This window comes from Chiloscyllium punctatum, chromosome 49 (assembly GCF_047496795.1).
Source record: "Chiloscyllium punctatum isolate Juve2018m chromosome 49, sChiPun1.3, whole genome shotgun sequence".
Taxonomy (NCBI): Eukaryota; Metazoa; Chordata; class Chondrichthyes; order Orectolobiformes; family Hemiscylliidae; genus Chiloscyllium; species Chiloscyllium punctatum.
The window spans coordinates 18860748-18885494 of NC_092787.1; the positions used below are offsets into that span (position 1 = coordinate 18860748).

The 24747-nt window shown below is 40.2% G+C and overlaps 1 protein-coding gene across 4 annotated transcripts in view; it reads left to right on the plus strand.

Annotated features, from left to right (window-relative positions):
• LOC140469321 (neuronal calcium sensor 1) overlaps window positions 1–24747 on the plus strand; it is a 158091-nt gene that overhangs the window by 51913 nt on the left and 81431 nt on the right. For 2 of the 4 annotated variants that reach the window (XM_072565715.1, XM_072565714.1), the window contains exon 2: window positions 75–99. In XM_072565715.1, the coding sequence (XP_072421816.1) occupies window positions 75–99 (25 nt within the window). Of the gene's footprint in view, window positions 1–74; window positions 100–16917; window positions 17023–24747 lie in introns of those variants that run through there. The other 2 variants (XM_072565716.1, XM_072565713.1) reach the window with 2 other exon arrangements.

Below are 24747 nucleotides of genomic sequence, written 5' to 3' on the forward strand. Positions count from 1 at the left end.
TGGATTCTGTGTTTGCATACATATAATATGGACTATTTGGTGAACCTGTTAACTCTTTTGTTTTTCTTTTGTAGTTACCGAGAAAGAAGTCCAACAGTGGTAAGTTCAACACTCCTATATTTTTAAAAAGGAAAAATGTTTTCTATTGAATACCATCTAATTGAATGACAGAGTATTTCAATGGTCTACTCCTGTTTGTATGTACAAATACAATCAAGAGTGCGTCCCTGGTAAGCTACTCCACATGAGAAAGATCTCAGGTTTTATAACTTGATTGCCTCAGATTACTTAGCTCAACACAATGGAGTACTTTAAATGGTAATGCAGGAAAAATCAGCCAGTGTTTCTGCCACTGAATATGGTCAGCCAGTAAAATATAATGATTCAAAATATTATGTATGTTGCTACCTAGAGGTTCCTTCACTGAGATTTAATCAATCCAATCTATTCAGGCAGCACGGTGGCACAAGGATTAAAAACTTTTGCCTTACAGCTGGGTACCCTTGAATTCCTCCCAAAGTCCAAAGACCTCTAGGTTAGGTGGATTGGCCATGGTAAGGTGCTCCTTAGCATCCAGGATTTGCATGCTAGGTGGATTAGCTGTGATAGATGCAGTGTCTGGAATTTTTGGGAGGTTTAGTGGATGTTGATCTGTGGGATACTCTTCAGTGGGTCAATGCAGACTCTATGGGTTCAATGGCCTCAATCTCACTGTAGGATTTCTATGATTCTATTTTATTGCACACTGGCAGGTCTTTTATAACCTGCTCTTTGATCAGCTTCAGAGCATGCTAATAGCAGGAAGTAGGGAGGAAGAGGGACATGTCAGTGTTTGGTTGAGAAGGAACAAAGTTGAACATTATTCTAATGGGATCTGGCTAATATCAATTTGATCTAAACTGGATACTATAACGATGTACTAGGAAGTATCTCACATTTTGACTATCTCAAACTTGTTTCCATTGGGCCTGGGTCTACTCTTTACCCTTTTATTGTCCCATTTTTGACAAAAGTTTTCAGTTTCATCACTGATGGGAAAAGAAGTGACACCTAAAAAAAAAGGTAAAAACAAGGACTGCAGATGCTGGAAACCAGAGTCTAGATTAGAGTGGTGCTGGAAAAGCCCAGCAGGTCAGGCAGCATCTGAGGAGCAGGAAAATTGATGTTTCGGGCAAAAGCCCTTAATCAGGAATAGAGAGGCTTTTGCCCAAAACTTCGATTTTCCTGTTCCTCGGATGCTGCCTGACCTGCTGTGCTTTTCCAGCACCACTCTAATCTAGACCTATAAAAAAGATATTGTTCTTCAGTTGAGTTCTAGAATTTTTCAGTAAGTGTGCTGCATCTGATTTCACTCAAACCTTTCTAGAAAATATAAGTCCATAGTTAAGATCTTTCATCATTGATGATCACAAAAATAAATTAGAACTTCATGCAGAGCTTTTCATATCTGACTGTTTCGATGTCACATGTTTTGATACAACTATTGGTAACAGCAGATTCAGAAAACTAATCAAGATAACAGTTTAATTTTTATAATACTTATTTTCCAAGGTTAAACTTTAGGACATCAGTAGTATGTTATCTTTGATAGGATATCCTAATTACAAATAATGCCATTCGGAAGTAGCATTTCGTTGGACTGGTATATACAGTTGGTCCTGTTGTCAGCTGATGCAAATACTTCAAATTCTGGGCATCCAGTTAATGCTTTGGCAAATGAGCAGCTTCAGGAGTTTTACATGTTGTAGTTGTTGGAAAATCCTTTAGGGAAGAAATTGAGGCAGGCACAGGGAAAGATTTGGAGACAAATGTGCAGATTATGGCTGATTAAGATTACTGTTTGAGAGAGCAGTGGAGTTTATGTTTCCTTGAAATGACTCATTTTGTTAAACTGTGATGAAGTGAAACCATCAACTGATGGATGTGGATGAAGATATTTTGGTTAATACTTCAGAAGATTAATGTAAGGGTAATCACATTCAATTAACTCTGCCATCAGTTGACATTTAATTTCAAACTGTTCACCCATTACATTATTATTGTTTGGTGCACTGGTACAGTTGTTCTTACTGACTTCTAAGTATGGAAGTGGCATGTTCATCTTCTAACTAAAATTTTGTACCTTGAGAAAAATTGTCTTTTTTTAATAAAATATAGTCTCAGTTCAGCTCATAGCTATTTGTCAGAATTTATAAATCTTTGCTAAGTTTTCCTGCTTTTCTATGTATTTATTTTGATTTTACAGCAGAGTACTATTTGGCAGTCGGTTTTATTTTGGACAAAGCTTTTGATTGATTCATGTTTTCTTGTCAGAATAGTGTGTTGATTGGTGCTTCCAACATTTATAAAAACATGTCAGACATGGGTTTAAAGTGCTTCACATTCAGTTGGATGTTCCCAGCAATAGAATGCTTGCAGCATTTTTCCCAAATGGGTTAATTGGTTTAACCAAGCAAGTAACATCAACTACGCAAGCTAAGATACTCTGCAGCCATTATATCTGCTAGGTAACTTTTAAAAAATCAACTTGTACAGAGAAATTATTGTATACCCCTGGAGCAGGTGGGACTTGAACCTGGTTCTTCTGCCTCAGAGGCAGGAACACCATCACTGCTCCACAAGAGCTCTACATAAGCTGAGCTAAGACGATATGGTACTAGGAGAAATTTATTTCAGTGGAGAAGAAGATCAGCCAAGGTTTCTGTTATTGCTTTTTTTCAAGCTGGTACCCCATGCTTGGAGTTGAAAATATAAGGAAATTGCTGGCTGTGATACCCTTTATGATTTAACTTAACGTTTTGTCCTCTGAATATTTATAAATAAAGAAGTATTGCCTTGACTTGTGTTGTTTTTAAAGAATGGAGTCCTTTTAGTAATGTAAAGCGTGCCATGGTGTCTTCAAAATTTGTGGAAGGATCATCTTTGCTGGAGAAATCTGGTGCATAAAAGAGTTTTGCAGCCAACACAAAATAAAACATATTAATTGGCTGAAGGCTAAATAACTGAAGGTGTGAATTGATGTGAAGTTGAAAAGCAGTGGTTTTATTGTAGGGAACTGCTATAACATCCAGTCAATGAATGCCCTAAATGATGCTTTTCTATGTTTCGTTTAATTACAGTTCAGCGTTTTAAGGTGTTGAAATGGAAATTGGATACTTGTCACTATAGTATAGTTACACCAAGGAATGGGAAATTTAACATGATGTTGTTGAAGCAATTTAATTATTCTTGCTTGCAATGACGTTCATTTCCTCTGAAGTCCTGGCAACATTTTGGGCAGAAAGACAAATATTTTATTTTAACTTCAGAGAGCAACAGCCTAATCTTAGTCCTCTGGTAGAAATTGTGAACAGAACTTCTGTTTAAATGCCTGTAACTCTCAGTCAGAGGTTGCAATCAGCATTTAGGAAGGCAGAAATGTTTAAAAAAGATCTTTATGTATTTTTTTCTCGGAGGATCACCCCAGATTCAGTTAACTGCAATGTTATTATTTTAGTTCAAAAAGCTCGTCAACAAAATGCTGATCATGTTCTATTAAGAAATGACTATGTTGCCTAACCTTCAAACCAATTTGTGGTTACGAATTTCCAGCAACTTTCTAGCCTCTACCAACCTACAAATTTTCAGTTTTATAATAAAGACATTTCAGCAAATTTTACAAATGGGCATTGCTTCTGCCATTTTCCATGTTAAATTTATACAGCTGTATTTAAAAGCAAATTACCTTGTGCTGTATTAACGTCATCCTCCCAATGCTCATCATTTCCATTGATTCAAGGATAGAATTACAGCAATGATATGTTTGCATAAGCAGTTTTCATTTTAAACATGGATTTAGCAAATTATAAAGGACTGTGAAACCATTAATATAAAATGGGATAAAATTATGTCTTTGTGCTGAGTTAAAGAGTCACAGAAATTCACAGCACAGAGAAAGGTCCTTCAGTTTTTTGCATCCACCCTGGTCAAAAACCAACACCTAACTAGTCTAATCCCATTTTCCAGTACTTGACCCATAGTCTTGTATTCACTGTGGAATACATCTCCACTTAAAGATTACTCTTTCCTTGACTCCTCTAAAGCAACTTCATTTGGCAAGTAGATTGACAAATATTCTAATTTTACTGAAATACCAAATCCAGCTTGGATCCAGCTATTTCAGAACCATGTATGGAACCCTGCACCACTTGAAAAGGTTTTGTAACATAAACACCTTGTGCAAATGTTCTCTTTGTAATTGGAAATGTCCATTCTTCTCTCTTCACCCAAGAGTAATCAGGAAAATGGTTCATTTAGTATTTAATTCCCTTATTTTTCTGACCCTTGCTCTCTGCTCTTCTCAGTCCGGGCAATGAAGGCATTGGACTGGGGTGTAATTTCACAGACATTATGTGAATTTAAATCAAAATGTTTGTTCTTCAACCGGAGCTGATCTCCATTATAAGAATATAGGACACACTGGATATTTGATATGATCTGGCTTGCTAGATCATAATCTCTTAAAGAATAGAATGTGTAATAGAAACAAGGGTAAGATGTAAGTGGCAAGATTCCAGGACTGAATTTTGTTATACAAACTTGAACAAAACAAACATAAGCCATAATATCTTGTAAGTGTTCTGAACAGGTAAAATGCTGATTCTATACTATACACACTACATTTGCAACTTAGACTGTAACTTTTAGGATTAACACAAAGTAGGTATGAGTTAATAGACATATTCTCCAGTAAATATTTGGAATATTGAAACCATTTGTGAGGAGTGTATGTAGTAATTTGTGGATGCAGATTATGTTGGTAAGGTTCTTAGTGAGTTTTTTGACTGTCTTCGCAAAGGAGAGAGATGATGCTGGCATTCAAGGAAAAGAGGAGGATTGTGAAATATTAGATTAAGCATAATGGTAAGGGAAGTACTGGAGAACTGGCCACCTTGAAAGTAGATAATCACCAGGGCAGGATGAATTCTATCTTAAGGTGTCTAAGAAAACCAGGGAGGAAACAGTGGATGCTTTGAAGATCATTTTCCAATCCTTACTAGATACAGGCCAGACAACAGATTATTGGAGATCTGCAAACATTTAAATTATTTAAGGAGAATGTGAGAGATAGGCCTAATAATTAAGGGCAAGACTTTCGTGGCAGGCAGAGTGCTTGAATCAATATTGAGAGAAAGGATTATTTGGAAAGGCACAGTTAATCAGGGATAGTCAGCATGGTTTTGTTAAGGGAAGGTTATGTCTTAATAGCTAAACTGAATTATTTAAGGATGCAACAAGGAAGATTGTGGTACTGCAGTGGGTGTTGTCTATATGAATCTCGGTAAGCCATTTAGCAAGGTCCCATCTGACTGACTGATTAGAAAAATTAAAACCCACAGGAGAGAGGAGAGTGTGGCAAAATTGACAAGAAATAAAGGCTAATGGTTAATAGATGCTTTTGTAAATGGAAAGCAGCATTCAGTGGTGTTCCAGAGGCTGACTGTCAGGTGCCTTGCTATTTGTCAATATTTACTAATGATTTAGATATAAATGTGAGATGCACAATTGGGAGATTTGTGGACAACACAAAATGAGCTGGGCACAGTGGAGAGGGAGGTAATGTTGAGGAATGATTTGAACAGGCTAGGAGAGTGGGCAAAGAAGTGGCAAATGGAATACAGTGTGGGAAAGTGTGAGGTTATGCACTTTGGTAGAAGAATAGAGGTGCAGCCTATTTTCGAAACTGAGAAAGGCTTCAGAAGCCTGAGCACAATGGGACTTGGGAGTCCTGATTCAGTATTCTCTTAAGGTTAAAGTGCAGTTTCTGTTGGCAGTTAGGCAGGCAAATGCAAAATGAGCATTCATTTCAAGAGGGCTAGAATACAACAGCAAAATACTGAATACTGAGAGGTTTGGATATAGTGGACATGGAGAAGATATTTCCCATAGGAGGAGGGACGAGGACCCGATGTCACGGCCTCAGAGTGAAGTAGTGATCCTTAGAACTGACATGAGGAGGAATTTCTTCAGCCAGAGATTGTTCGACTGTGGAACTAATTGCTGCAGAAGGCTGTGGAAGCCAAGTTATTAAGTGTATTTAAGACAGACAGATATTGATTGGTAAGGTGATCAAAGATTATGATGAAAAGGCAGGAGAGTGGAGTTAAGAAACATAACAGCCATGGTGGAGCAGACTTGATGGACCAAATGGCCTAATTCTATGTCTTGTGATCGCATGGTAATGGATTTGGGGGTGCTAAACAAAGCAAGCGAATACTTAATAAATAGGCAGGTATTGAAAGAGAGAAAGGAAGTGAGCGACCTTGGAGTGCATGTGTAGACGTTCCTGAAGGTAACAGGGCAAATAAAGCTATTTATGATGTTTTCCTTCATTGGGTGATTTATTGAATACAAAATAGGGATATAATGCTGGAATTATAAAGGATACCAGTTAGGCCATCACTGGAGTTTTGTGTACGGTTTTGATCATCATATTGCATACAGGATGTAATTGCTGTAGAGAGTAGTATGGACAGTTACTGGAATATTGCCAGTGCTTGTAAATTGTATGGTTGTCATCTTTAGAACAGAGGAGACTGAGGGTACTTTAATTCATGAGCATAAAATGGTGAAAGGCTTTAGTTGAGTGAGCAGGGAGGACCTGTTTCTCCTATCGATAGGTCAATTACCAGGGCTGTACAGATTTACGGTGCTTAGTAGAAGTATTAGATAGGAGATGAGGAAAAGCTTTTTCACCGAGAAGGTCATGGGTGTCTGAAATTCACTGCCCAGTCTGGTGGACGAGGCGGAAACCTTCAACTCTCAAAAGGAATCTGGAGTGCTGTAACTTGCAAGGCTAAAGATGAGGTGCAGAAAAGTGGAATCAGACGGATTGATTGGCTAGATAATAGAGAGTTGAATGGTCTCTTTCTGTGCTGTAAGCTTCCTGTGACTCCAGAATGGCAATGATAGTAAGATAGTTACTCCACTCCTAACTTTTATGGCTTAGAACTGAGCTCTGCATTTCCAGCCAAACAGTCAGTTTTCAGCTCCTTAGAGTGCAGAAAAGAGTAAGGAGTCAGGGATGTGCAGTTGAGGGTGGTCACTTTTATCGTTACCCAGGAGTTAGACCTAGATTTTTAATCCTGCAATTTTTCCTGGGTAACTATTATTTTAATTGCTGAAATCCTTATCCATAATATGTTATCTATCTCTAGATGTGACCATTCCAATGCATACTTCGCTGGCCTTCAGTATTCTACTCTCCAATATATTGAGGTTGTAGTGATTGTAACAAGGTCAGTGAGGTAGAGCTTATAGAATATGAGTTCTCTGATTGAGGTTGTTAATCTGGTCCAATCAAGGAGTTCTGGCTGAGAGATATAAAAAGAGTGCCTGTTCCCTCTCAAAGCTGGCTCTGAGGAAACTGAATCAGTGTCAAGGACATTCCATTTGTAAATAAAGGGTGACTTTGGCACGGGATACCAGCTTCTGCGGAGTTATTTTGGTGGTGATGACAGAAAGGCATGCTCCTGAAGAAATTTGCTGACAACAGTTGCCTTTGAGTTGGAGTAAGCATTTCGGGCATTATGTCATTATTTGAGAAACTTGACTCATTCAGTTAAGGAATATTATAAACCGAAGCCTCCTCTAATTCTGAGATGCTATCGGTTATACTTAGCAATTTGAGTTCCTTGGAAGTGGAGTTACAGATAGATAGGATAGTGAAGAAGACCTTTGGTATACTTTCCTTTATTGGTCAGAGTATTGAGTACAGGAGTTGGGAGTTCATGTTGCGGCTGTATAGAACATTGGTTAGGTCACATTTGGAATAGTGTATGCAAATCTGGTCTCCCACCTTTAGGAAGGATGTTGTGAAACTTGAAAGGGTTCAGTTCAGATTTAAAAGGATGTTGCCAGGCTTGGAGGGTCTAAGATATAGGGAGAGGCTGAATAGGCTGAGGCTGTTTTCCCTGGAGCTTCGGAGGCTGAGGGGTGACCTAATAGAGGTTTATAAAACCATGAGGGGCATGGATAGGGTAAATTGACAAGATCGTTTCCCTGGATGGGGGTGTCCAAAACGAGAGGGGAAAGACTTAAAAGGGATCTAAGGGGCAACTTTTTCACACAGAGTGTGGTGAGTGGAATGAGTTGCCAGAGGAAGTGGTGGACGCTGGTACAATTACAGCATTTAAAAGGTATCTGGATGGGTATATCAATGGGAAGGGTTTAGAAGGATATGGGCCAAGTGCTGGCAAATGAGACTAGATTAATTTAGGATATCCGGTTGTCATGGACAAGATGGACTAAGGGTTCTGTTTCCATGCTGTACATCTCTATGACAAGACTCTATAACCAGGGGAAACCATATCACGATTTTTGACTAGCAGAGGCATATGACTGGTTTAACCCCTAATGTGATGCTGACAGACTGTTTGGTATGTGGGATTAATGATGTAACCATGCAAAAGCACCTTCTAGATTAACAGCTGGAGTTCAAACAGGCCCTGGTTTTATCATTGGAAAAGGCAACAAGTGGACCATATGAGTTGCAGGATATTCCAATGGAAGTGGATACCCTCGCAGTCTGATTGAACGTGGGGAATAGTATTTGAGTAAAGGCAATTGCGTAGCTGCATTCTTGGCTTATCCTGAATGGCGGGACTCTAGGTCAGAGCAAAACCCCAAAAGAAAGCCAAACCTTGGCATTTGGCAAACCATGTTGGTGCTGGTATGTGGACTTGAGCAAAAGAGTCCCACTCAACCTAAATTGAGTAAGAGAACTCCTAGGCCAGTATCCAGAAACGTGCAGACCCTGGAAAGTCCACCTACATCTGGTTTCGAACAGTTAAGTTGCTTTGCAACATCCACATCAGAACCATCAAAGTAAACGTATAATTAAATGGTCATCCAGCTCTAATGGAAGTTGATACTGGTGCTATCGCTTCAGTGGGGATCGCAGTACCAGTCTTTAACAAAACTCATGCAGGACTCTAACCCTTAAGTTTGCGCAGGTCATCGGCCAGACTGAGAACCTATACTGGGGATCCTTTACCGATTACGAATACAACTTTGATTCTGGTCTCTTATGAGAGACAGCTGGTTCGGTTACCACTGATTGTATTAAAAGGTTTGATGGGGTGAAATTGGTTGAGAAAGATTTGCCTAGATTGACTCAACGTTTTTCAGTTAGAAAATGGCTCCTGGGTGAAGTCATAATTAAATATCCGAACACTTTTCAGGATAATTTACAGACTATCAAAGGGTCAAGGCCATCTTGCATGTCGACCAGGAAACAATTCCGCGATTCAGCAAGGCTCATCCAGTACCATTTGCCTTATAGGCAAAGGTAGAGGCAGAAATCAAAAGGGTGGAAATTGAAAGAATCATCAAACCAGTTTGCAGAATCGCCTGCACTGGTCATACTGATTGTGAAGCCTGACAGATTGGTTTGTCTTTGTGGGGATTTTAACCAAATGGTAAACTGCTTTTCGAAGCTGGATAAATACCGAATCCCTCGCAAAGAGGTGCTATGAAGTTGAAGGCACGCACTGTACCTTTAAGAGAGAGTGAATGCTGTTTTGCGTGGAGAGCTTACAAGCACCTGTAATATGACAAGCTAGCATTATCCGGAAATTTAAAAATATGTTACATTTGGCTGTGAAATAAATAACTGAATTGTTTGTTATTTTGACAACAATTCAAATTTAACCAATCAGTTTAAACTATGTCCCAGGATACTAAAACCCAATTCATTCTGAATTTATTGTTTTGCCAACATCAAACCAATGAGACAATCCAATGTTAGGGCGATAAAAACAGCGGGCAGTTTGAAGGTTAGACAGAGTAACTGCCATCGACAGTAACTGCCATTCAGAAACACTCTCTATCAAAGATACTTTTTGCATATGAAAAATGTTCACAGTAAAAGAAAGAGGACAACCCTGGGAGATCTTAAGCCGAAAGAAGACAGACACTGACGACAACAGCTGCTGTATGGTTTGAAATTAAGTTGATATAATTTTAATAATTTTTTTTTCTTGGAACATTATATTGTTATAGATTTGGAGGCAGATAATAAGCAGATAAGAGAAAGGGGGTTTAGAGTTGTGAATAGTTGTTGTTTAATGTTCACTTTGAGAGTTAAAGAATAAATTGATATTATTTTCTTTGAATAATGGAATTTGGAAGTCCTCTGTCACTCATATTCTAACAGATTAAAAGGGGAGGTGAGCTTTTCTGGGTATTTGATTTAATAGAAGGGTTCACCTCTGTGTCGTAACAGAGGGTTTATTTGTAAAGCTGGTGGGGGGGTGGAGGGCCGTTCTTCAAGAAGTTGGACATGAGCAGTTGTGGTTAGATGAGGATTCCTAGAAATATGCTACAATTAATAACCATAATTTGAACCAATAAACAAGAGTGCCATTTGTTTTGCCAAGAGTATCGTCAGCCTGTGCAATTTTTCAGCAGACATTGGTGAACATCTTATAAGGGGTTTAGCCCCCCGTCATCATTAATTTTGATGGTGTGTTAATAACAGGGAAGACCAATAAGGAACACTTAGAGAACTTGGACACAGTTCTCAGTTGTTTCTCCCAGACGGGCATATGCTTTAGAAGGGAATAATATGTATTCCAGGCACCCCAGTGACCTGCTTGAGCTACAGAGTCAGCAAGACTGGGTTACACCTGTTGGAAGATAAAGTAAGGGCGATCAAAGATGTCCCAGCTCTCACATCTCTACTGGTGCTTAGGTCTTTCCTTGGGCTGGTGAACTATTATGGAAGGTTCATACATAACCTGTCCTACATCCTGGCACCTTTGCATCGACTTTTAAAAATAGGTCAGCCTTGGAAATGGTCATGTAACCAAGCCATAGTCTTTAGGAAAGTGAAGGAACTAGTATCACCCTCTTAAGATGTTGACACACTATGATTCCACGTGATATTGACATGCAATACCTCCTCTATGGCATCAGGGTAGCATTAGTTCTTACGTAACCCCTTGGAGAGGAACACCCACTAGTGTATGCATCCAAGACTTTGGTTAATGCAAGGTATAAATATGCCTAGATTGAGAAGGAAGGCTTGGCAGTCATATTTGGAGTCAGGAAGTTCCACCAATACCTCTGCGGGTATAAATTTGTAATAATAACGAACCGCAAATCCCTGCTAGGTCTACTTAAAGAGGACCAGGCAGTGCCACCTATAGCTTCAGGCTGAATTCTGCAGTGGGTTGAAATGCTAAATTCATATAATTACAGGTTGGGACATGGTCTGGGAGTCCAAGTAGCAAATGTGGGTGCATTGAGCCATCTCCCGCTGGCAGATACACCATCAGTGGTACTGCCACTGGAAGAGTCCGTAATGGTTTTAAGTTTTCTACAGACAGATACAGATACAACTGACTATCAGATGTTTGGTGCAGAAAGATCTTGTCCTGACAAAACTGAAACAATTGGTGGTGAAGAGGGAAACCCAAAGGGCTATCACAACCAGAAGTGAAATTTTTTTGGACCTGGAGAAACCAGATCACAGTAGAGAATGGCATATTATTATGGGGAACAGGAGTGATTGTCCTGAGCAAAGGTTGCTGCCAGATACTGACTAAACTCTACCAGGGTCATCCAGGGGCTTCCAAAATCAAAATATTGGTGAGAAGTTATGTCTGGTGGCCAGGATTGGATGCAGACATAGCTGCGTTAGTTGGGCAGTGCCCAGAGTACAAACAAGGACAAAAATTGTCACCAGTAGCTTCCCCCTTATTTGTGGAAATGGCCTTGTAAACCCTGGTTTTGGTTACATGTTGACTATGCAGGTCCTTCCATGGGCTCAATGTTCTTAATCTTTGTGAATGCCCACCCAAAGTGGCTGGACGTGCATAGAGTTCATTCATCAAACACTGGGACAATGATAGAAAAACTACACACATCTTTTGCAATACATGGCCTCCCGGAAGTGTTGGTCACAGATAATGGGCCATTGCTTACCTGCAGGGAATTTAAGTATTTCCTAAAGTGGGATGTTATGTGTCATATAAGGACATCTCCATACCATCCATTAAATGACAAAACTCCACAATTTTCCAGCCTCCACCACATCCTCTGGCAGCTCATTCCATACACGTACAACCCACTGCGTGAAAAAGGTGCCCCATAGGTCTCTTTTATATCTTTCTCCTCTCTCCCTAAACCTGTGCCCTCTAGTTCTGGACTCCCTGACCCCAGAGAAAGACTTTGTCTATTTATCCTATCCATGCCCTTCATAATTTTGTAAACCTCTATAAGGTCACCCCTCAGCCTCCTACGCTCCAGGGATAACAGCCCCAGCCTGTTCAACCCCTCCCTATAGCTCAAATGCTCCAACCCTGGCAACATTCTTGTAAATCTTTTCTGAACCCTTTCAAGTTTCACAACATCTTTCCGACAGGAAGGAGACCACTTCCTCAGTGAGTTTATTCCATACATGAACCACCCTCATTTTCTGTTGCTCCACACAAAGGCTGCCTTACTGATCTTTGAGGGGCCCTATTCTCTCCCTAGTTACTCTTTTGTCCTTAATATATTTGTAAAAACCCTTTGGATTGTCCTTAATTCTACTTGCCAAAGCTATCTCATGTCTCCTTTTTGCCCTCCTGATTTCCCTCTTAAGTATACTCCTATTTCCTTTATACTCTTCTAAGGATTCTCTCGATCTATCCTGTCTATACCTGACATAGCTTCCTTCTTTTTCTTAACCAAACCCTCAATTTCTTTTGTCATCCAGCATTCTCTATGCCTACCAGCCTTCCCTTTCACCCTGACAGGAATATACTTTCTCTGGATTCTTGTTATCTCATTTCTGAATGCTTCCCATTTTCTAGCCGTCCCTTTACCTGCGAACATCTGCCTCCAATCAGCTTTCAAACGTTCTTGCCTAATACCGTCAAAATTGACCTTTCTCCAATTTAGAATTTAAACTTTTAGATCTGGTCTATCCTTTTCCATCACTATTTTAAAACAAAGAGAATTATGGTCGCTGGTCCCAAAGTGCTCCCCCACTGACACCTCAATCACCTGCCCTGCCTTATTTCCCAAGACTAGATCAAGTGTATCTAGTAGGAACATCCATATACTTAATCAGAAAATTGTCTTGTACGCACTTAAGAAATTCCTGTCCATCTAAACCTTTAACATTATGGCAGTCCCAGTCAATGTTTGGAAAGTTAAAATCCCCTACCATAACTACCCTATTATTCTTACAGATAACTGAGATCTCCTTACAAGTTTGTTTCTCAATTTCCCTCTGACTATTAGGGGTCTATAATACAATCCCAATAAGGTGATCATCCCTTTCTTATTTCTCAGTTCCACCCAAATAACTTCCCTGGATGTATTTCCAGGAATATCCTCCCTCAGCACAGCTATAATGCTATCCCTTATCAGAAATGCCACTCCCTCTCCTCTCTTGCCTCCCTTTCTCTCCTTCCTGTATCATTTGTATCCTGGAACATTAAGCTGCCAGTCCTGCCTATCCCTGAGCCATGTTTCTGTAATTGCTATGATATCCCAGTCCAATGTTCCTAACCATGCCCTGAGTTCATCTGGCTTCCCTGTTAGGCCCCTTGCATTGAAATAAATGTAGTTTAATTTATTAGTCCTACCTTGTCCCTGCCTGTCCTGACTGTTTGACTCATTTCTGTTCTCAACTGTACCAGTCTCAGATTGATCTCTTTCCTCACTATCTCCCTGGGTCCCACCTTCCGTCCCCCCCCCTCCCCCCCCCCATCCCCACCTTACTAGTTTAACTCCTCCCAAGCAGTTCAAGCAAATTTCCCTGCCAGTATATTCGTCCCCTTCCAATTTAGATGCAATCTGTCCTTCTTGTACAGGACACTTCTACACCAAAAGAGATTCCAATGATCCAAAAATGTGAATCCTTCTCCCATACACCAGCTCCTCAGCCATCCATTCATTTGCTCTATTCCCCTATTCCTGCCCTCACTAGCTTGTAGCACTGGGAGTAATCCAGATATTACTACCCTTGAGGACCTCCTTTTTAAATTTCTGCCTAACTCTCTGTAATCTCCCTTCAGAATCTCAACCTTTTCCCTTCCTAGATAGTTGGTTCCAATGTGGACAATGACCTCTTGCTGGCCCCTCTCCCCCGTGAGAACATTCTGCACCCTCTCTGATGCTACCAAACATAAGGTAATATTTCTCTGCTATCCTTGATCTTGGCACCAGGGAAACAACACACCATTCTGCTTTTTCTCTGCTGGCCACAGAAACGTCTGTCTGTACCTCGGACTACAGAATCCCCTAACACATTTGATCTCTTGGAAGCCGACGTATCCCTCGTTGTATTAGAGCCAGTCTCAATACCAGAAACTTGGCTGTTCGTGCTACGTTCCCCTGAGAATCCATCACCCTCTACATTTTCCAAAAAAGCATGCCTGTTTGAAATTGCTCTGTCCTAACCTGCCGATCTCTTTCAACTTACCCTCATTTTAATTGACTCCCCTTGCTGCATTAATCAAGCTAAGACATTTAGCTGATTGAAATTCTAGTGGGCTGAGGACCACATAATTAAGAAACATAGAATGAATTGATTTCCACCAAATTGTCCTGATTAAATTGTTACCATTTTTTACATTTTTCACATTTCTCCCCCCCCCGGTTTCTCTCTCTCTCTCCCCCCGGTCTCTCTCTCTCTCTCTCTCTCCCTCTCCCCCCCCCCCCCCCCCCCGGTCTTATGTTTAGCAGCATCTATCATTCCCACGAATAGATCAGATATCCCTGTCATCTGGAAGCCGTTGTTGTTGCTCAGAATCTAACTAAGTGATGATGTGATGCAGGCTTTGTGATAGGGACCCATATGTCATGTGTATTCATCTTTTGTTCACAGAAGACAAAATGAAAAGTATTCTTGTGGCATACAATTATAAACCACCAATGGTTTAATTTACATAGGGTTCATGAATCCGAATACAGTTTTGAGTGAGATTCATCTGCTTTTGACTGATCATTGTACTAAATCAAACTTACACTTCTCAAATTAACTATCCTAAGCTCATTTCCTCTGCTATACACTATATGTGTTTCAACCCAAGAAAGGTAGATATCAGTACCTTGGCTGTTTCTCCTGTGATATTCTCTGATCCCTCTATCGCCTCAGTATTGAGGTTTGGCCTGCCAATTTATCAATTAAGGTAATAAAATTTAATAAAATCCCAACTGCTTGATGTGTGAACTGATGCCATTTGTTCAGCTAACTTGGACATACTCAATGAATACTGCTACGAAGATGCTTCGTTATTAATGTTTTTGAGAATATATGTTAAAGGATTGTGGGTAGTAGCGTATTTGGCAATTTGAACCTAATTTTTTTTTCAACCAGGTCATGAAAAAGATGGTGTGACTTGTATTTTCAAAAATTAATAGAGTTTATTATTAGAAATAAACATATTAGTAATATGTCATTATTAGAAATGACATGGTTTGAGTGCACTCAACAGTCAAGTACGTGGAGCTGCTGTTTTTTACCTAATGAACTTGCTAGAAATCACCTGCCTAGAATTTAAATCGTTGGTTTAGATATTGTTTGGAATTCACTTGAATGTGCTGAGAGAGAGAAGCTACCTAGCTCATCCTTCACCTTTGAGAAACCCTTGTTGTGAATTCATTGTGAGAACTGAAATCCTGTTTCTATCTATTCTCCTGAAAAGCGTTGGAAAAAGTTAAAATGTACATATATTGTCTTAATCAACTCTTGACCTAACAGAATTTTATGTAGGATATTAACCTCATATAGCCTCTTATTCACATTCTACAATATTTTCACGAGTCTTCTGCTCTACACAATAATCTTCTAAAACCTGCTTTAACCAAAAGAGATATCTTATTGTCACATCCTTAAATTCCTTTCTGCAGGTCGGTAAACCTTGGTCACATATACACACTGCCCCAGTACAATTTTTTGGAACTGTCAAGTCAAGGTTTAAAATGGTAAAACTTTGAAACTTATTTGCAGTTTTTGTATGAACTTATATCTTAATAGTTGCAGGCATTGGGCACTTGGTGGCACTGTGGTGTTGGTTTCTGAATTCTCTTCACCACTTTCGTTACCGCCAGCATTTTGTGAATGTTTAATTGTTAATTGTTTTTCCTTTTCTTTCAGTGTCCTTTTCAAGGCTGATTTTCTACAATGCTTTTTTTTCAAAAAATATTGTGTTCCTGGCAGTTCTGGTTTAATGTTTTACTGTTTAATTTGATACTTCTATGCTGGTTTGTGGCTCAGTCTGAAAACCATCTGTTCCAGTTCCTGAAGTTTTAATCTGTATCAAAATGCCCTTTTTTTGTGATTATTGGAAGAGGTAAAGAAATCTAAGACAACAGATGAAAGAGAAACACCTAAGTTTAAGGAGATGGGGTCCATTTTGCCTCTTGTGCCTGCTCTGCCAATTCAGTGAGATCATAGCTGATATTCAAGGAGCTACACTTTACTGAACTACTACCACATTTTTTTTGTTTGCCTTAGTATTCAAGTATCTGTGATGTCGACTTGTCCACGGTGTCTAAGAGTAGAGAATTCCAAAAATTCAAAACATTTTGGTGAGGAAATTTCTTATCTCAGTCCAAAATGGTTGATCCCATATTCTGACACTGTCAAGTCAGTCCCTTCATAATTTCATGGGGTTATTTTTATTTAAATTTTAAGAAATATTAGCATGTAGACTCTCCTCGCAAGACAATCTGCTCAAGTCAGGAATCACTCGTGAACTTCCATTACACACCAAAGTATATCCTTAGGTGAGAAGACCAAAACTGTATGCAGAATTATAGATGAATGGTCTCACTAAAGCCTTGTACATTTGCATTGACCACTTCACTGTTATAATCTTTTCCCTTTGAAGTAAAGACTAACATACCACTTTTTTTGTTTCCTAATTGCTTGCAGCCTGTGATTTGTGTTTAAGAATACCTCTAAATATCAACATTGATAACTCAGAACAGAAAACTATGAAGAACAATGAGGAGAGAAAGAGGAGCATTGAGAAAAGAAAGGTGTGGATGCGTGCCACAGTGAAAGAAACAGAATGCGCATTATAAAGCAGCAGTTAAGTAACAGTGTATCAGTAGGTGTGATAGAAGTAGGCAAACAGATGGAATATGACCAGACAAAAAGTGTGTGTTTCCTAACCTGTTGTCATTTATTCTCAGGTGTTTAGTCCACTGCTTCTGATTTAAAACCCCCACCTACACACCTCTTCACGCTGCTAAGTTAAAAATCATACAACACCAGGTTGTAGTCCAACAGGTTTAATTGGAAGCACACTAGCTTTCGGAGCGTCGCTCCTTCATCAAGTGGTAGTGGAGGGCTCAATCCTAGGATTGTTAGGATTGAGCCCTCCACTACCACCTGATGAAGGAGCGACGCTCCGAAAGCTAGTGTGCTTCCAATTAAACCTGTTGGACTATAACCTGGTGTTGTGTGATTTTTAACTTTGTATACCCCAGTCCAACACTGGCAACTCCAAATCATGACTTCATGCTGCTGTAATCTTGCCTTCCATCTTCAATTTTGCCATGTTAATCTCTCTCAAATAGGAGACCTTTTATTCTGAAATTTGTCTCCCAGTTATGGATTTCTCCATAAGGGGCAAGATGGTCTTATCTCCTCAGCATCTACCTATCACGCTTTTATCTTTTATGTTTAATGAAATTACCTCAAATTCCTTTGGATCTCAATGAGCATAATGGTTAAAGGTTATGTGGGCCAGGCAGGGATGTGTGGTTTAGGCCATATTTGGATCAACCATAATCTCATTTAATTTCACAGCAGGTTTGATTGACTGGATGTCCTACACCTGTTTTTATTTCTTATGCTATATAAGTATTATTAGCGATTTTTGAGAAGATTTGTAGCTCAGATTGATGATAATTCTGTAAGTTAGCTCTCTGAGCTTGAAGGTTTGTTTTCAGATGTTTTGTCACCATACTAGGTAACATCTTCAGTGAGAGTCTCTGATAAAGTGTTGGTGGTATGTCCCGCCTCTCTGTTTAAAGGTCTTGGTTTCTGAAGGTGGGTGATGTCATATCCGGTTCATTTCTTTTCAAGAGAAGGTAGATAGGATCTAAGTTGCTGTGTTTGTTGATGGAGTTCTGGTTAGAATGCAATGCCTGTAAGGATTCTTGTATGCGTCTTTGTTTTGCCTGTCCTAGGATGTGTGTTGTCTCAGTCAAAGTGGTGTCTTTCTTGGTCTGTATGACCAGTGAGAGTGAGTCGTGTCTTTTGGTGGCTAGTTGGTGTTCATGTATCCTGGTGGCAAGTTTCCTGCTAGTCTGTCCGATGTAGTATTTTTTACAGTTCTTGCATGGCATCTTGTAAATGACATTAGTTTTGCTGGTGGTATCTACTGGATCCTTTAGGTTCGTTAATCGCTGTTTAAATGTGTTGGTAGGTTTGTGGGCTACCATGATGCCAAGGGTTCTGAGTATTCTGGAGGTCATTTCTGCTGTCTTTGATGTAAGACAAAAAGACACGCATGAGAATTCTTCAAGGCATTGCATTCTAACCAGAACTCCATCAATAAACACATTGACTTAGATTCTATCTACTTCCCTTAAAAAAAGAACCGGAAATGACATCAAATGAAATACCACCAGTGCTTCACCAGAGACTCTCACTGATTATATACGTCTGAAAACAACCTTCAAGCTCAGTGGGCTAACTTACAGACTTATATAAGTATTGTGGTTACAAAAAACAAGTCAGAGGCTGCAAATTCTGTGGTGAGCAACTCAGCTTCTCACTTCCCCAAAGCTTGCCGACCATCTATAAAGCACAAGTCAAAAGTGTGATGGAATATTTTCCATTTGCTTGAACAAGTGCAACTTGGACAACATTCAAGAATGTCAATACCATTCAGAACAAAGCAGCCCACTTGATCAGCATGTCATCCACCATTTCATTATTGCTCCCTATGCGGTCAGTGCATAATGGCAACAGTGTGTACTGTTTTACAAGATGCATTGTAGCAACACATCAAATCTCTTTTGATAATACCTTACAACACTGTGACCTCTACCACCATGAAAGACAAGGGCAGTAGCTGCATGGGTACAGCATCATCTGCAGGTTCTCCTCCAAGACACACACAGTCCTAACTTGGAACTCTATCACCATTCTTCACTGTCACTGGGTAAAAATCTCATCTGGAACTCTAACAGCACTGCTGTTGTATGGCAGTACACCGCCATGTACTGGACAGTTCAAGAATGGTAATTGGGGAAGACAACTTCATATTCCATTAACAAGTTAGAAATAAAATAGATATTTGGAGAAAATTACTGCTCAGTGGTGGAGCAAAATAAAACATTAAGAGATAAGAAAGTTCCAGGTATAAAATAGCTATATATCCTTGAAGGGTGAAGGCAAGAAAGGCATCCAAAGCTCATGCCCCCACGTGAGAAAAGCAATAAATATTTAAAATTAAATAGGAAAAGTAGAGTTGTAACAAATCTCAGGAGACAGATTTGGTTAATTACCGCAAAGGTTGCATTAAAATACAGAAGCAATTAGAAAAAGTTAATATGGAAGCAAATATATGTTTACAAGAAAATGTTAGGAGGTAACATTGAATTGATCTCTCAACATTTTATAGATTTAAAGTATTCATGATCAGCAAGGGAAAATACTGGACCTATTAAAGTTCCAAAGGAAAATCTATGCAGTAGCATAGTAGTGAGTAAAGTATTTTATATCTATCTTCGCAAAGGCAGTGCATGACATAAAGATGCTTTGAATAGGAGAGAGAAGTTATGAACAAGATACCTTGAAGATATGCTAAAAAGATTAGCATCACTTAAAACAGAAAGTCATCTGATCCCAATGAAATGCCTATGATATTACATATATGTAACAGAGGCATTGGCCACCATTCTTTGATCCTTATTGGTAAAAGAGTATAACCACTAGACCAGTAGTTCTGAAACTTGGGTCCATAGAAACTTTATGGGGATCTGTGATTAAATGAGTGACGGCCAGAGACAGAATTGATGTGAGGCAAGAACAATGATCAGTGGAGAGTGAGCTCATCTCATGTGGAAATGATATGTGTTGAGAAATGCTGCAAGTGCATTAGGGTCTCTGTGTCTGACTGTAAATAGATGTAAGTAAATAGCTGATTTCTTAAAAGTAACATTAAAACACTTTTTTGCATGCAGTACATATTAAATTTGGTGTCCACAAATTCAAATCGATTTGAAAAGGGGCCCTTTGACTAAATAACTTTGATAACCAGTGGACACACAATATTACGCTGCTTTTCAAGAAAAGAGAGAGGGGCAAACCAAAAAGCTACAGGGCTGTCAACTAACTTTGGTAGCAATAAAATTATTGGTAATCATTATAAAATGATAAACTTTCATTTGCAAAGGAGATTCAGCATAGAGTTATTAATGATAGATCACACTGGATTAACTTGATTGACTTTCTCAGTTAAGTCAACAAATAATTCAATCAGTGCAATGCAATAGGTGTTGTATTAGATAAACTTTGAGAAGGCATTTGACAAAATGCCTATGGGAAGCTGATTAGGAAAGTAAAAACACATAGATTTGAAGGGGAAATACCCAAATTAATACAAAATTGATTAAGTGACAGGAAGCAAATGGTGGAGGTGAACAGACTTTTTTTTTGTTAACTGGTAGCTCGTTTGGAGTGGTGTTCCCGAAATGTAGTTTTCAAGATGATGAGAGAATTTAGTTTTGCAGATAGAGAAAAACCTGGTCCTCCTGATCAATGTGCCAATAATCAGAGATGATAGTTTCAAAGACATTAGCCAAACATTGGTTGAAAGGAAATATTTGCATTTGTCAGGATCTGGAACATTGTACCCGAACGATAGCAGAAACTGAGGTAGTCGTTTTGATAGGGAGTAAGAGGGAAGTTAACAATAGTAATCTTGCAAGTTTATTGATAAAAGAATAGATGTGACCAACACAGACTTAATGGTCTGAATATGGTTTGCTCTCTGCTCTACATTATTCTGATAGTAAGTGAACAGTTGTAGGAGTTTTGAGATGGCATGACCTTGATGCTGTGTAGCCAGATTAATCACAACTACTGCTTATTTTGATGTTAAAAATCACACAATACCAGGGTATAGTTTAATTGGCACTACCACCTGATGAAGGAGCATCGCTCCAAAAGCTAGTGTGCTTCCAATTAAACCTGTTGGACTATAACCTGGTGTTGTGTGATTTTTAATTTTGTACACCTCAGTCCAACACTGGCATCTCCAAATCATGCTTATTGTGATGACAGTTAGGGAAAGCTTGCATATAAGATTTTTAACAATCTGCTCAAATGTTGTTGATGTGCATTGCATTTTACAATATCTACAGAGTCATAGAAATGTACAGCACGGAAACAGATCCTTTGATACAACTCGGCAAAAGTGAGGACTGTAGATGGTGGAGACTAGCGACGAGAGTGTGGTGCTGGAAAAGCACCGCAGGTCAGGCAGCATCCAAGGAGCAGGAAAATTAATGTTTCGGGCAAAAGTCTTTCATCAGGAGGGCCATCTCATCCAACTTGTCCATGCCGACGAGATATCCTAACCTAATCTAGTCCCATTTGCCAGCACTTAGTCCATATCCCTCTATACCCTTCCTATTCATATACCCATCCAGATGCCTTTTAAATGCTGCAATTGTACCAGCCTCCACTACTTCCTCTGGCAGCTCATTTCATACACGCACAACCCTCTGAGTGAAAAGTTGCCTCTTAGGTCCCTTTTATATCTTTTCCCTCTCACCCTAAACTTATGCCCTCTAGTTCTGGACTCCCCCACCCCTGGGAAAATAGTTTCACTATTTATCCTATCTCTGCCCCTCATGATGCTACTTGAAAAATGGATTCTACTTTTGCTTGGATACTTTTCTTTAATTAGTTCTATGTTATAGTGCCAGTGACCAGATTCGATTCCAGCCCTGAGTGACTTTCTGAGTGAAGCTTGCACGTTCTCCCCTTATCAGCACGTGTTCCATGGGTGCTCCAGTTTCCTCCCACAGTCCAAAGATGGATAGATTAGCTGGATTAGCCATGGTACATGGGTTATGGGGAGAAGGTGAAGTGTGAGATGATCTCTGGAGGATTGGTGCAGACTCAATAGTCTGAAATGGCCTCTATCTGTAGGGAATCTATATGTGTAACAGATTCTAACCATTTCCTGTTCTAATTGAAGCAGAATCAGTTGTTCTATATACCTTTGTATAGATTATTAGGAGCAGAAGATCAATTTTAGTAGTGTTCTGGTATAAATTTCTCTGTTTTAAGAAGTATTGATGTGAATTATTCAGGAGACTTGAGGAAAGCTTTCGTAAAATACACAGCACAGAAACAGGCCATTTGGTCTGTTAGTCTATGCAGGTGTTTATATTCCACAGGCACTACTGTCTTTTACCATTCTCAGTCGAAGAGTATGGTGCTGGAAAGGCACAGCTGGTCAGGCAGCATCCGAGGAGCAGCAGAATCGACATCTTGAGCATAAGCTCAAAAGCTTGGGGGTGGACCAAGGAGGCTGAGGGATAAATGGGAGGAGGGGTAGACAGCTGAGAATGCGATAGGTAGATGAAGTTGGGGGTGAAGGTGATAGGTTGGAGAGGAGAGTGGAGCGAATAGGTGGGAAGGAAGATGGACAGGTAGGACAGGTTAAGAGGGCTGTGCGGAGGTCGGTGGGTGAACGCTGAGGACCGGGGGTTCTATCCTTGTTGCTTTTGGAGGGGTGGGGTTCGAGGATGGACGTACAGGAAGTGGATAAGATGCACTGGAGGACATCATTGACTACATGGGAGGGGAAATTGCGATCTTAGAAGAAGGAGGCCACCTGATATGTTCTGTGGTGGAATTGGTCTTCCTGGGAGCAGATGCAGTGGAGGCAGAGGAATTGGGAATAAGAGATAGCGTTTTTACAGGACGTGCAGTCCAGGTAGCTGTGGGTGTCGGTAGGTTTGTAATAGATGTCCATGTTGTGTCGGTCACCAGTAATGGAGATGGAGAGGTCTAGGAAGTGGAGGGAAGTGTCCGAGATGGTCCAGGTTAACTTAAGATTGGGGTCGAACGTGTTACTGATATTGATGAACTGTTCAACCTCCACATGGGATTACAAGGTGGCGCCGATACAGTCATCAATATAGCGGAGGAAGAGGTGGGGAATGGTGCTGATGTAGCTGCAGCAATGGACTGTTCCACGTACCCAACAAAGAGACAGGCATAGCTGGGGCCTATGCGAGTACCCACCAACCTCAGGATACATTGTATTATCCTCCAACATTTCTGCCACCTATAAACAGACTCCACCACCAGGGATATATTTCCCTTCCCAACCCTATCTGCATTCTGTAAAGACCATTTCCTCCGCTACATCTCTATGACTCTTTGACTCTATGACTCCCTTGTTAGGTCCACGTTCCCCACCAACCCACCCTCCCCTCCCGGCACCTTCCCCTGCCACAGCAAGAATTGCAAACCTGCACCCACACCTCCCCCCTTACTTCCATCAAAGGCCCCAAAGCAGCCTTCCACATCCGTCACAGGTTTCCCTGCACTTCCAAACCCGTCATCTACTGTATCCGTTACTCCAGATGTGCTCCTCTGCATTGCAGAGACAGGACGCCTACATGCACAACACTTCAGAGAACATCTCTGGGATACATGCATGAAATAATCCCACCATCCCATGGCTGAACACTTTAACTTCCCCCCCCACTCCGCCAAGGATGTGCAGTTCCTGTACTTCCTTTACTTGGAGGAAGAACGCCTCATCTTCTGCCTTGGGACCCTCCCACCACATGGGATCAATGTGGATTTCATCTGTTTCCTCATTTCCCGCACCCCCCCTCCACCACTTTATCCCAGATTCAACCTTTCAACTTGGCACCACCTTTTTGACTTGTCCTACCTGTTCATCTTCCTTCCCATCTATCCACTCCACCCTCCCCTCTGATCTATCACCTTCACCCCCAACTTCATCTATCTATCGCATTCCCAGCTACCTTCTCCCCAGCCCCACCCCCCTCCCACTTATCTATCAGTCCCCTTGGGCCACCTCCTCAATCCTGATGAAGAGCTTATGTTCAAAACATTGATTCTCCTGCTACTCATATGCTGCCTGACTGGCTGTGCCTTTCCAGCACCACACTCTTCGGCTCTGATTTCCAGCATCTGCAGTGCTCACGCACTTCCAGATTTTTACCATTCTCAGCCTGTCAGCATACGTCTCTGTTTTTTTTCTCCTTCCCACCTATCATGTATAGTTTCTTTCTGAAAGCACTATAAACTGTTTGGCTGAACCACTTATCCCAAGCAAGTAGCAAGTTCCACAATCTAACTAATCAGAGTAGTTATTTTTTGGAAATTTACTTTTGTTTCCCTAAGGAATTTATTTCTAAATATCTTTCATGTATGGCCACTAATTTTGGATTCTTCCACAAGTGAAAACACTCTTTCCACAACCAATCCAACACCCAATCCATTTATAATTTTAAAGACCCATCACATCACCCATAAGTCTTCTCTTTTGTTAAAAAAAAGTAGCTCCAAACAATGGCCTAATGGTAATATCACTAGATTGTTAATGCAGAGATCCAGGTAATGCTTTGGGGACCCAGGCTTGAATCTTGCCATGGCAGATGATAGAATTTGAATTCAATGAAAATCTGGAATTAAAAGTCCGATGATAACCATGAATTTATTATTGATTGTTAGAAAAATTCATCTGGTTC